General features: G+C 43.7%; 2 protein-coding genes across 2 annotated transcripts in view; one reads left to right on the top strand and one right to left on the bottom strand.

Moving 5' to 3' along the window:
* The window catches only part of T265_08010 (hypothetical protein), a gene marked incomplete at both ends in the record, with an annotated part of 7,924 nt that extends 6,160 nt beyond the window's left edge, over positions 1-1,764 (top strand). The window contains one exon of the mRNA XM_009173697.1: positions 1,486-1,764. Coding sequence (XP_009171961.1) covers positions 1,486-1,764 — 279 coding nt within the window. The remainder of the gene's footprint in view (positions 1-1,485) is intronic.
* T265_14455 (hypothetical protein) overlaps positions 1-12,938 on the bottom strand; it is a gene marked incomplete at both ends in the record, with an annotated part of 31,753 nt that overhangs the window by 4,971 nt on the left and 13,844 nt on the right. The window contains 7 exons of the mRNA XM_009173718.1: positions 3,860-3,931; positions 4,212-4,307; positions 4,412-4,526; positions 5,742-5,869; positions 7,652-7,871; positions 9,622-9,803; positions 11,564-11,800. Coding sequence (XP_009171982.1) covers positions 3,860-3,931; positions 4,212-4,307; positions 4,412-4,526; positions 5,742-5,869; positions 7,652-7,871; positions 9,622-9,803; positions 11,564-11,800 — 1,050 coding nt within the window. The remainder of the gene's footprint in view (positions 1-3,859; positions 3,932-4,211; positions 4,308-4,411; positions 4,527-5,741; positions 5,870-7,651; positions 7,872-9,621; positions 9,804-11,563; positions 11,801-12,938) is intronic.

The following is a 12,938-nucleotide window of genomic DNA, read 5'->3' as shown; positions in this document are numbered from 1 at the left end:
CCCCCCCCAAATCATCGGTGAACGAAACTGCGGCAGCTACAACCACTGTACGACGAGTACGCGGTTATTACAGCTGACATGATGGATGATGATGACGATGCAGCTAGGCACCGGAAGAGTGCTACAGCTGAATTATTATATTTATTTATTGGCAGCGCAATCGGCTGAAGAGGCATTACAGCTGACAACGATGATGATGATGACGATGCAGCTAGGCACCGGAAGAGTGCTACAGCTGAATTATTATATTTATTTATTGGCAGCGCAATCGGCGTGCTGAAGAGGCTCGGGTTTCGCCACCATTCCATTGGAGCTAATGTCATCCTAATGACGTCCGCAGCTTAAGCTGCACTAGTATTGTGAAGGCTTGGAAACCCAACACTATACCAGCTCCTGTGCTCTCTTCTAGTTGAGAGTTAGCTGTGCATCGGAAATTATTCACAGTGTCACTGATGTTTTAACCGTTCCTGATGTACCGTGTTACGCCGGACATTCAGTAATGATCAGGTTATGATGCACACACTACCGGCCAAAAAGTACATGTGGATCATTCTCCTATGGTGTGCACAGGAAAGTAGGTTGCACGTTTGTGGAGGCGTTTAAACAAAGATCTAATCCAACACCAATAATCCACCACTCCCCATTACTCACGTGTGGAATGTTCGGGATTAAAGCCCGACGTGGTCAAACAAGTGCGTTGCTGATGATCTTTAATGAGAGCTTCCTGATGTACCGTGTTACGCCGGACATTCAGTAATGATCAGGTTATGATGCACACACTACCGGCCAAAAAGTACATGTGGATCATTCTCCTATGGTGTGCACAGGAAAGTAGGTTGCACGTTTGTGGAGGCGTTTAAACAAAGATCTAATCCAACACCAATAATCCACCACTCCCCATTACTCACGTGTGGAATGTTCGGGATTAAAGCCCGACGTGGTCAAACAAGTGCGTTGCTGATGATCTTTAATGAGAGCTAAACTCGAGTCCGGTGCTTCCCCCTTTGGTGTAGACTCACAGGAATAATTGTGCTAGGGTAGAAGGAAGACTCGTCAAATGTGATTGGCTTGAATGGCGATTCTAAAAATTAATCAACCACCTATAACAAATACCTAACCATTTATTCTCCACATAACGCTGTTTGTGAGGTTGACGAGGATTTTTCAGTGGCCCACAATCTGTTTTGCCCTCTGTTGACGTTCACGTTGATTTGCAGGTTCATTTATGTTCCCACTTACGTAAACTTTAGCGTTTAGGTAGAAAGAAAGGGTGGCAAAAACTCAGGAATTAAGCATACCTGATGAGCTTGAAAAAGGATAAACCCAGTAGTGAACTGTTGAAGACTTTATAAGTAGTGTTGTGGAGAAAAACACTTCAGTATCTCGAATACCGAAGTGAAACAGGATGCGGTCGTTTAGTCGGCGGCTATCTTAAGCGGCAGGCTAGCTGACATCCAGTCCGATGTTCTGTTACTACTAAAGTAGGTTGCAAAAGTACATTTATCCTCATCATCTAGCCGCTTAATTCTACTTGCTGCTCCACCGTGCTCCTTTTGCAACATGTCGTTCAAGACAGCTCGGTTTGGTAGCTTGACTCAATACGACTCCAAATGGCATAATGCGGCTAGGCGGCAAGTCAAGAGACAGTACAGTAGCGCGGGTGAGAACCCGGTCCAAAGCTGTCATGCATCCTACAGTAATGCACTGCCCATGTGTACTTTTTTCGAACAAATCAACCGTGCTTTGGGCAATCAGAACTACTAATACACTCAATAGTGAGAGTGACTTATTGGTGGTGGCTGGGCGCAAAGCACATACTTATTCAGCCTGGATGCTAAACACAGCCACTATACAGGGGCCTGCTGGCTAATAGTTTGGATGATGATATCAGGATTTGAGTTAAATTTATATAAATGATTCAAACGACCTTCCTGAAATACCTGCACCCTTTAGTCTTCTAAAGTTCCTGCTGGACCGGAAGAAGTCGTATGGTTGAAAAGATTTTGCGGATTTTTTCCCACCGCTTGGGGGACAGTATGTGGCACACTTATAATGACTCGTTTCATAATCCCTGTTTGAGTAAAGCGGTAGAACGGGATCAAAGGGACCACTTTGGTTGTCGGGGCAGCCGTAGCTTCAGATTTAACGACTTCGGCACTCCAAATCACGTCTGATTGAGAGTTATCCAGATTATTAATCTGTGTTCGCACGCTACATAGGACCGCTTGATTAAATCCATACGTCGTCCCGCAGTCTAGTTGGTCTAGCCCAGTACATAGCGTTGGTGTGCTATTTTCTGTTAGTCTCCCATTTTACCCCTCGACTACTAGTGTTACCTAGCGTTAATTAGAAGTGAATCATTAGGGCTCGTGTAATGGGTTTCGCTTTATGTCCAATTTCATTACTGATGAATCAATAAGAAGCACACTGGAAGGCCTCCGAAACTTTGATGTTCAGATCTGCCCGAGCAAGAAACTTGTCGATCTGAAATATGCAGGGGATATTGTTCTATTTTTTAGAAATTGTGAAAAAAACAAGCGTTTTCGAAGAGCGGACCAATTTTATACAGTCCTTAGGCTCGTGCTTCACGCTAACAGCGTGCAAAGTAATGCTGCATGGAGCAGTGATACGAGTTTGTGGAACACCATACGTAACTTGGAAGTTGTATTAGCCCTGGTAGTGGTGTGACAGACAAAGAGAACGCACGAATCTCGAAGATCAGAATTGCGCTTCCTTATTTACGCCACGTGTGGCATCAAATAGGCGTTTCACTAGTTCTCAAAGGGTGCGTGTATCAGACTACAGTATGGCCTGCGAGAATTAGCCACCTCAGGCGGAGTATCTGAGGCATCTTCATGTCTTTGATCACTGATATCTTGGAACTATAACTGAATCGGATAGAGCCGACGAATTTGCAGCGAGGAGTTAGCACCTGACGAGATAAACGCTCTTTTCTGTGCTCAGTTCGGAGTGGTGCAAACCCTGAGGTGGAGAGAATTTGGTATGGCGGAAGGGAATGAAGAATATTTGAGTGCCGTTGGTGTTATTCGCTTTCCAGAATTGGGTCTACGTGACCCTCCTTGTGCTTGGCTGGATGCACCGAAGGCTAACCGGCGTCAGTGGCGTTCATACTGTTAGTTTCTATCCAGATCGTCTGATTTAGCTGTGGTGGTGTAGGCACCTCGGATTTTCATGGTAGGCTAGCCCTTGGTCCCCTTCCTCACCTCTTCCTTCTTTCGGTCATGAGGCTTTAGTCAATAAATTGACACGATTGTAATGTAATGTGACACCAGTATTCTCATCTGGTGCCGCTGTCAATGGCGAAGGAAAGTTCCCTTACAGGCTAAACTTCGGATTAAAGTATCACCTCTCCAGGGGGCGAATCCGGGCGCGCCGTCACGTATTCTTTGTACGCAATAAACTGGTTGTCGTCACTATCCGGAAAAGTTTGGGATTCATTTGTTGTGACCACGAGAGTAGAAAACAGAACACTACTTATTTGTTACACTAAATTGCTGGCAGAAAGTAAGTGCGAGTTGTTGACCAAGCTAAGTAATTGAGTAATTCACGTTGTGCTGTTAGGAGCAACCAGTAACAAATTGAATGGCTACTGTGACAATGTCTACTTCGGATAGCTATATTGCGTACACGTTTGTGTATCTTCACAAAACTCTTTCAAGAAAACTATGCCACCAGAATTTTTCCTAGTCGTGAACACCTGTAATCCCTACACCTGACACGAAAGAAGAGGTCTTTAAACCCACACCACTATTGTGCCTTAAAGTCTGAATACTAGGATACGTTTACGCTTTAACGCGATTCACACTGATCTTACGGAACCGTCCTTCAAATTACTTACCTCAACAGCATCCGGATCAGCATTTACATCCTGCTCTCCTTCTTCATCTGTTCCATGCCCTTCATCTTCCTCCTGCTGTTTCAATGTACAAATTGAATGGCTACTGTGACAATGTCTACTTCGGATAGCTATATTGCGTACACGTTTGTGTATCTTCACAAAACTCTTTCAAGAAAACTATGCCACCAGAATTTTTCCTAGTCGTGAACACCTGTAATCCCTACACCTGACACGAAAGAAGAGGTCTTTAAACCCACACCACTATTGTGCCTTAAAGTCTGAATACTAGGATACGTTTACACTTTAACGCGATTCACACTGATCTTACGGAACCGTCCTTCAAATTACTTACCTCAACAGCATCCGGATCAGCATTTACATCCTGCTCTCCTTCTTCATCTGTTCCATGCCCTTCATCTTCCTCCTGTTGTTTCAATGTAGTACGAGCCTGAACCGACAGATAGGAAATGTGCATCGTCATTCAGTTACAGGAAGGTTATATAGGAGAACCTATGTGATGCAACTGATAGCAGCAGTCGGAGTCATACTCACCCCAATTTCGATGTCATCTTCCAGTTGTCGTTGCTCTTTCATATTCAAACAATTGTCCCCGTCTGTGTCGTACTTGACGAAGGTGGCTGTTATTTCTGTGTCTCCATAGCCATGGCTGTAAAGTTGGGTGAGAGTTCGTGTTTATATTGATATTTCAGGAGTTATTCGGCATGGGGAAGTCGCTTGAATTAGTTTTATTTTAGTCTGAATATTTCCATGGCGAATATTGTGACACTTTCTGTTCAAACCTGTTTACCGTAAGTTTTCGGTGGGTGAAAATTACCCGGAAACAGAAAACATAAAATTTGGTCTGCCCAAGCTATCTTTGCCTGAGGAAAAGGTGCCGGTTCTTGACGTTTCTGATCAACAGCAGCATGTTGCCTGCATTGGCGCACTGTGACATGACGACTACTGGCAAGTGCATATTGTGATCCGAGAGATGGGCGAAGGTATTTTACTGATTTTGCTATCGAACCTGGACGGGAAGCATGTACCCAGTTCCCAACAAGACGTACCTTCTAAAAAGCCCATTTAAGCACTCAGGAACGACAAGCTTCGTCGTAAACGTCTATGATTAGAATTCCGTGTATCCGTTTTGGTGAGTCAGTAGGAAAAAATTCCAATAACTCCTACAGGCATGAGAAGTAAATTGGTGCTGAATGGTTTACACAAACACGATCCAATCATGACGCTATCTTCTGTCATGCATGCTCATTCGGCCTGGTCCGTTAATTAGCGGCTCGGGCTATCCATATTACAACAATCACCCTTAAAGTACCTATATATTCTTACCTTTGGGCTCAACCAGAAATAGTTCGGATAGGTAGCCCGTAGGTGGTTTTTGTATGGACGCACGCCTGAGCATGATAGGTCGATCAAACGTCCCCTTATCGACGACGGGCATGGTGAACCTTGTGTGATTCGTCACCGACTACTCTCGTAATGTACATGAGGTCTTATTCCATTCAAGTGGTATCAGTTAACTTTCAGCTGGTGTTGAAACTTTCAAAAGGCTATTTCCAAACTCGAAAAATAGACAAAAATCAATAAACGCACCGAGGGTGTCAGTATTTCGAGAATGAGTATATGAGCGACACTCCATCAGAATTCAGCGTGCAGAGTGCATCAATCCAATATGTCAATGCTCGAACTGTTTTTGATAACCGTCTAGAGTATAACCGCGAAACACAGACTGGTCGATTCCACGGATGGTCTACTATGACATCTGCGAAAACTGACTACCTTGAGATGATTATCAAACCTGACTATATTGATCAGGCTATGGTGCAGCATCGATAATGCCGAGTATCAGCAATCAATCAGGACTTACCATTTCAGTGCCGCTCTAAAATCCTCAAAGGGAATAACTTCCCTGCCAAACAAGCCTGTTGAGCGGAGAATTTGCACAAGAGTTTTGCTGGACTTTTTGCGCATCCGTTTGATCATTTCCTTTGCGCTCTATAGCGGAGAGATGGGGGAGAAAAGTGGACTAGAGCAATTAGTCAACTGCAGCTCATACCTCAGTAAGAGGAAAGTGGTTGGCTGTTGTCTAATTTAGCTCATGAGTTAAAGCCCGTTAAGTAGGTGGCTGCCTGTCAGCTAATTGTCTGTAAGCTTTAACGATTCTCAGAGCCACCGGTTTGGAGATTTACAAGTGATATTCACTGGAACAATAGACGCCATGTACACAGGTGAAGGCAATGGTTAGGGATTTTGAGAGTGAATGTATGAATCGCTATCCTGAGCATCACTTCACCGAACAATTTTTCCCACATGAATGGTCCCAATCAGGGCTAAAGACAATGCGATTGAGGCCGACCACTTATAGTTGGCAAAAAGGATTTGAGCCATTAAGCAAAATTCTGGGGTTCCCAATTTTCGATCACGAGTAATCTACCAAGTAATATGGCTCCGAAATGAGGATTGAAAGGGTAGTCAGATTAGGTCAGCTTTAAAACAATACACATCAATTACTAATGAGTATATAAGTACATCATTGGATGTGTGAAAAGCACATAGTCATGGAGCCTGACCTGAGAAATTTTCGAGTCAAGTTGGCAGTTGCGATCAGAAGACGTGCCTTTTGATCACTGAACTCAATTTCTTGAGAGAATTTCATCCTTGAATGCGTATTCCCCACACAACTAGAATCTCGTGAAGAAAGTGTCGCAATTGCGGAATTTCTCTCTCACGCTAAGCATGAATAGAATTCACAGTTTTTCTCGCTGTGACTCCGCCTAAATAAGTCACTTAATTGCGTTAGTGATTTCTGACTACAATATCTTCAGTATTGCAGCAGAAAAGATGTTGGAACAGCCTGAGGTGTTATTTCTTGAATTGCCACCTTGTTCGCTCGTTTGACCCGTGTGACTTTTGCTCGTGAAAACAAAACTATTCAGGTTGGAGGAGTTTCTCCCAGCACTTCCATCAGCTTCGAGAAGGAGCAGGAGTGGTTACGCATAAAGCCGTAACCGACTGGACATATGTGGGTCTGATGCCCCGGCTTTTTTGCGTAAAACAAGCGTTATATACTCAGTTCGGAGAAAAGCTGACCATATCACAACTGTGGCGATCTTGGTACCAATATCTCAAAGAACGGGTGAATTTAGCAATGATCGACTGCCTGAGATCTAATATACTTCAGTATTGGCATACTGGTATAATAACGGAATGTTTTTTAAGCTTTCGTTGATACAGGATGCAGCGCGAAACTAAAAAGTACTCCACAAATAGGGGTATATTATTTCATACTTCCTCACATCAGACGTGTTTATGTCCCTGCCAACCATCACACAGCAATGAAGGCTGTGACTTGACCAGCCCTTCTGTGCCTCCTTGAATATACCTTCAGCAAGTGCAGCTCCGTGAGGACCATGAAGGAGTGGTAATACTATCATAAATTAAACTTGAACCAATTCATGGATGTTGTGAGGAACTCCAACACCATGGAGCATATCCAGTTTAACATAGAGTGAAGAAACAAAAGAGGCAAACATGACTGGAGTTGTAAAAATTGACTTAACTGGGCCTTACGCATCATGCATCAACAGTGTGGAATTTTACGTTTGTTCTAAAACCTTGTTGGTTTCTTTCTTAGCGTATCCGTTCTCTAGCCACGTCGTTCTTCAAATCCCTTCAACAACAACATCGTATTGTTTGAAGTACACTGCGACACTTGAAGATCATTAGACTAAAGATCAAGGACGGTTCAGTGGAACAACAAGATTGAGCAGAACTGACCTTTTTCACCATGTCTTTGAGCTTTAGTTGGGTCTTCTGCTTCACTAAATCTTCCTTGACGTTGGCATATGCATCGTTTACAATAGCGAGGAACATGTTCAGTAGGACGAACACGGCGAAGAAAATGAATACCACGAAAAACAGCGGGCCAAGAAAGAAGTTGGCTCTCCGGAGAGCCACAAAATCGATATCACCGACCATAATGCGGAATAGCGTGTAGCTGCAAGGCGATATGAGGGCAAAATACAAACTCATAGGACGTTGCTGAAGGACACTTTGATCTGTTCTTGAAAAGCTCAGATGAAGAACTACACAACAATTCCCTGTGGAAAACAGTATGCGACGTCCGAATGCGCGCTCGAAAGGTCTCTCACCGAGGAACTGACTTCAGTCGGACCGAAAGACAAGTGCTCGTAAGTTATTTCCTAACTCTCATCCAGCGATGCAGACTAAATTTGATAGTTCCAGTTCTAAAATGGTCCGCCTATTCCCCGAGACGTATGTAGCCATCTGAACTGTGTATCGTGTATGCAAACTCGGTGACCAGACGAAAAGCGAACAAAATAATTTTCGCAAGAACTTAGCTCGAATGATGAGAATCCACAAGACGATGGACACTAGTGTCCCTCAGTAGTGAGGATTTACCTTGTAGCCCCCGCTTCCATGAAGGACCAAAAAGCTGTTATTTTTTTCATCCAAAACAAAGATATTTTATGAACATCGAAAAGCAGTATTTGTTGATCACTTTTCATCAAAGTCACCTGAATTTTGTTAATTGAGATCCCCTGTTTACTTGGATAGCTACTTTCCTATCCATCATAACCCTATTAGATTTATAACCGGAGTACGAAAGACTGCTCGCTACTAGCCGTTAATTCTTGCTGGTGTACTACATTGTGGAGCTCTACGAAATCGTATATTTCATTCAGAAGTGTAGACCTTAGTTATCAAGTTTTCCACTAGATAGTTAAAAAGCATTTCAGTTATATTCCTGAAGGCTCGTATTGTACGTATTTCGACAAATTTCCTGGTATTGAGAGTGTTCACGTAGCATGACATTGTAATATCGTTTTTTTCTGAGAGCTTTCCCAGTTACACTTGAGGCGTAGAAGGTTGCGTATTAGCTGGTCAAAATCAGGCACAAAACAGCCTCATTTCATGATTCTGTGGAACGGCTTCTAGGTTCATTGGCTCAGAATCCAAATTCCATGCAAGAAATAGGTTTTCGGACTGAATTAACTGGATAAAACACATAAGTGACAGTTTTGATAACCATGACGTTGGTGTCCTTTCTCACATCAATGACGATTTCGCAGCGCAATCACAGTTATCTCAGTGATAAGTGACATCCAGCTGATGAAGTGTGCCTTGTACCAAAGGGCTGGCGATCCTAAGAATTAAAATCTAGGTGTACCAAACCGGCAATAGTGTTGTTCTTAGGCGTGGGTAAGAGAAATTACCACAGCGGTGCAGTGGTAGCTGGGTGATTTCGGTCGCCGCTTCCTGAGAATTGTTCTGAAAACTAGGCGCCGTGATTGACTTTCCAAAGTGGCAGTTTTTGCATCGCACAGATAATTGTGTGCGTCACTTGGTTTAAATATATCTGCATTAAGAGGATGACCTTATATGAAGTCTCTCTAGCCATAGGCCCTACCAACTTTAGTGTTATCCCACGAATTTCAAGGGGGAAGTTGGTTTCATCTCCCCAAATCTCACATCGGACGTCAGCGGCGCCAAACTGGAGAAACAATAGGTGCGAATCATGTCAGTGATCGACGAGCGCCGTCAAGCTGAAGCCAACTCGCCTAATCTTAAATCAGTCGCGGTAAAAGGAAGTAAATGCCGATTTCATCGTTTGGAACAGATCCAAAACTTAGTTCCCGTTGTACCATAGGAGGCACAAATAAGCACCATGAAAACTAAATCCGAAAGATGCTGAAGGAGGAAAGTTAAGTGGAACCGCTGCTTACCAAGCTTGTGTAAACGAACGATATCCTTCAATGCTTGTTCCAAAGGCCAGATAGCCCAACTGAGCAAAGGCGAAGAAGACAATGCAGAACATGATCATGAAGCCAATCATGTCGAACGCAGCTGTACCCAAGGTTTTAGTCAGCTGTCCCAACGAACGATCAAAGTTGACGTATTTAAAAATCTAAAGAAGGGGATGGAGGGATCAGGAATGAACGTAAACACGTTAGTGGAACTTAAATAGTGAATACAACCTCACTTCATCTGGTGTCACACGTCGAGAATACATTTACAATCATAAACGTGATGCACTACTCAGAATGTTGCTGAAACTTCTTCGACAGTTCACGGCCGGTTTTAGATAGGCGAGTTTCCCGAGCTTCCGTCAACTTCATGTTCTACCTGAACTCAAATTGCACGAATTTAGCTAAATTCAGTCATTTGAAAATAAATCTGGTCTTGCAAGAGACTCACCTCGAACCCAGCTGGAAGCATCATAAATGGGAGATTCAGCTAGTAACCAGGTTCCGAGGGACCCATCCATCACGCTGATAGGGAAACGGAGTGTTGTGCGTATATCCTCATATGTCTATGATCATAGCCAGCAAAAAAACACGACAGGTTCATTCTGGCGATGCCTACTTGATGTCGGCCAAGCGATAAGTAATGTCCCCTTGGTCGTGTAAAAGCAACTGGAGAAGGTTGAGAGACTCTTTTCAGTCTCATCCATTGTGCCGACTAGACGGCTACCACGAAGAGGCTGTGAATTCAAAGTCGTGGCTGTGACCAATTAGCCTTAAACTGGAAGAAGCTTTTGAGTCAGCCAAATATGTACTGGCACGAGAACTGATTGTGAGGTTTCATGGAGAGTGTGATCCAGTAAACTTACAACCTACATGTTCCCCGTAAACAGCAGGTTCTCGTCCAACATTCTGTAGCGAAAATAAATTCACTGGTTTCGTTCATTTTACTTCAGTTCACTGTGTCAAACGTACAGTGATTCGGGTCACCGCAAAATGGCGGTGGGCAACATGTAATGAGGAAGACGGTGTGTACAGAAACTTAATAAAAAAAACTGGTGTGTTAGTCTTTGAGAATGAGAAAATAGTACTTCACTCTCAGTTGCTGCGTGAGAAAATCAGAAACTAATGTGTTAGGTCATTATTATCGCCATCATAATCGTCATCCACGGCAACATACAATTATTAGATGCCGATGAGTTACTGCCATAAAACCATGAAAAAGCGTGTCTAGTAAAGAGTGGAATGTAAGAGAGAGGGTGGGATTTATCACAAGCAGTCTTCTGTTTCGCAGAAATCGGCCAAGAACAGCCAAAAATATACCCATCGAATTAAGTCGACATCAGCCGGATTAACCCTTTGTGGGCCTCACGCTAAATGAGCTCATCGTACAATGACAAACACAATTTAGCTAGACAGTCCGACTAGGATGTGACAGCATTCGCTCCACTGGGACGGATCAACTGCCATGTCTACTAAGGTTTTAGCCATTTACCCAGAGAACCAGGCTGGCCCCAGCCGGGAAAGCGCAAAGACCCCACAGTACTCAGTGGACTCCTTCATTTCGCACCACCAAAGCATGAACTGTACCCCGCAAAACACTCTCTCCAAGATGATTTCGGTGTCAATATCCTGGCAATATCCTGATATTAGTAGAGAAACTTTCATCGGAGAGGTCACCCGGTGTAGATGCACGTTTGCTGCTGGGCAGGGGTGTTGTGAGTGAGCACAAGTTTGAAGATGTGTTGATCAGCCGCTTGCGGCCCAGAGTTAAGGTGATCCACCAGATGTCACGAAAGTGATGTTGATTTTGGACGCCTTGCTTTTGATTTTGGAAGAGATTAAACTGGTGCCTATTGCGTCTTTTAGACAGTCAAACCAGTCAGGAAGCAATTCCTCTAAGTAGAACGGTCAAGCAGCTCACCTTGATCACCACAAAGAAGACACACAGTGCCGTGGCTCTCACCCAGTGACCATACCAGTAGCTCAGTTGATCGAAGTGTGGGTGAGCATTGATATCTTTTAGCATGTTGGTCATGACTTCGTATGCGGTGGAGGTACAATAGATAGTGAATCCGGCACAAATGATGGAGAGCAAAATCACGACAATATCCAGTATATTCCAGACCCCAAGGAAGTAGTGGAACCCTTGTTTCCTTATCTGGAACGAGAACAAAAGAATGGGTGTAATGCTGGTTCCGGAGACATTTGAAAATACACTTAGTATTGCATTCACCTTCACCAAAAGCCACCTTTGTAAAGCATGAACAATGACTTCTGTGTTCTGATGGAGGGAGATGACGCAAGTTTTGTTGCGCACTGGCTTTTCCGCATTCTGTGTGGTCCGATGCCCACAATAGTTCAGTCACCTATTTTGAGTGAAACAAGCGGATGAACTGTCGTTTAGGTGCTTCTCTATCATTCGTATCATCCATACATATATGAATAAATGGAACCAACAATATTTTGTCGATAGCGATTGGGCCAAGCGTCATTGGTCATTGTCATTTCAAATAACTCACTTCTGATGGCAGTACATCCATCACTGAAGGCAAACGTTGTTAGTCCATACGCTTTATCTAGTTTAGTTTGAACTGTAGAAAATCCGAGGGAATAATGGAATAGGACCTACCAACTCATTAACAAAATGGCACTCATAGGCATTCATCTGCTTGGATTGAGGTTCCGTTGGGTTCTGTAAAAGTGTTTTGGCGCAGTAGGGTTTACTTTTCTGGCTTTTATGAAAGTAAATGCGACCCGAACGGTCTGTTTTCTTCAGTCGCCTCATGGACCTTCAGATTGTTGCAATGTGTGGAATACATGTAACTCGGGTGCGCTGCCTGGTTGTTAGTCTGTCCGCCGAGCTTGGCAGTTGGATTGCAAATGTTTCATCATCAATCGAGGAGATATCGTCAGTGCCAACCCCGCACGAAAGAGGGACCTGTATTACATTGCCATTCGAAACTAAAAACAATAGGGTCTTGCGCAAAGGCTTTCGTACTGGGCCTCTGGTTAGCCACTAACATCTATCATCTGTTGCGAATCCGTGTTGAATTTATTAAACAAACCACACCATAGCTTGCTGGCAGTTTCCCCTCCTGATCGCGAGTTTGTTACTAAGCGTACTGTTGCGTTTTATCTGCTGATACTACACTAAGCCCATCGTGCGCCCCACCGGTTGCGTTTGTTACTTTGATGCAACTTAGAACATTGAGTTCAACTCTCCAGATACCTCAGAGGTTGCTTGATGTCATAGTGAGAAATATTGCGCACGTAGATACATCAAAGACAGTGTTAAC

The sequence above is a fragment of the Opisthorchis viverrini genome, assembly GCF_000715545.1.
Source record: "Opisthorchis viverrini unplaced genomic scaffold opera_v5_197, whole genome shotgun sequence".
Lineage (NCBI taxonomy): Eukaryota > Metazoa > Platyhelminthes > Trematoda > Opisthorchiida > Opisthorchiidae > Opisthorchis > Opisthorchis viverrini.
This window is presented reverse-complemented; position numbering and strand designations above follow the sequence as displayed.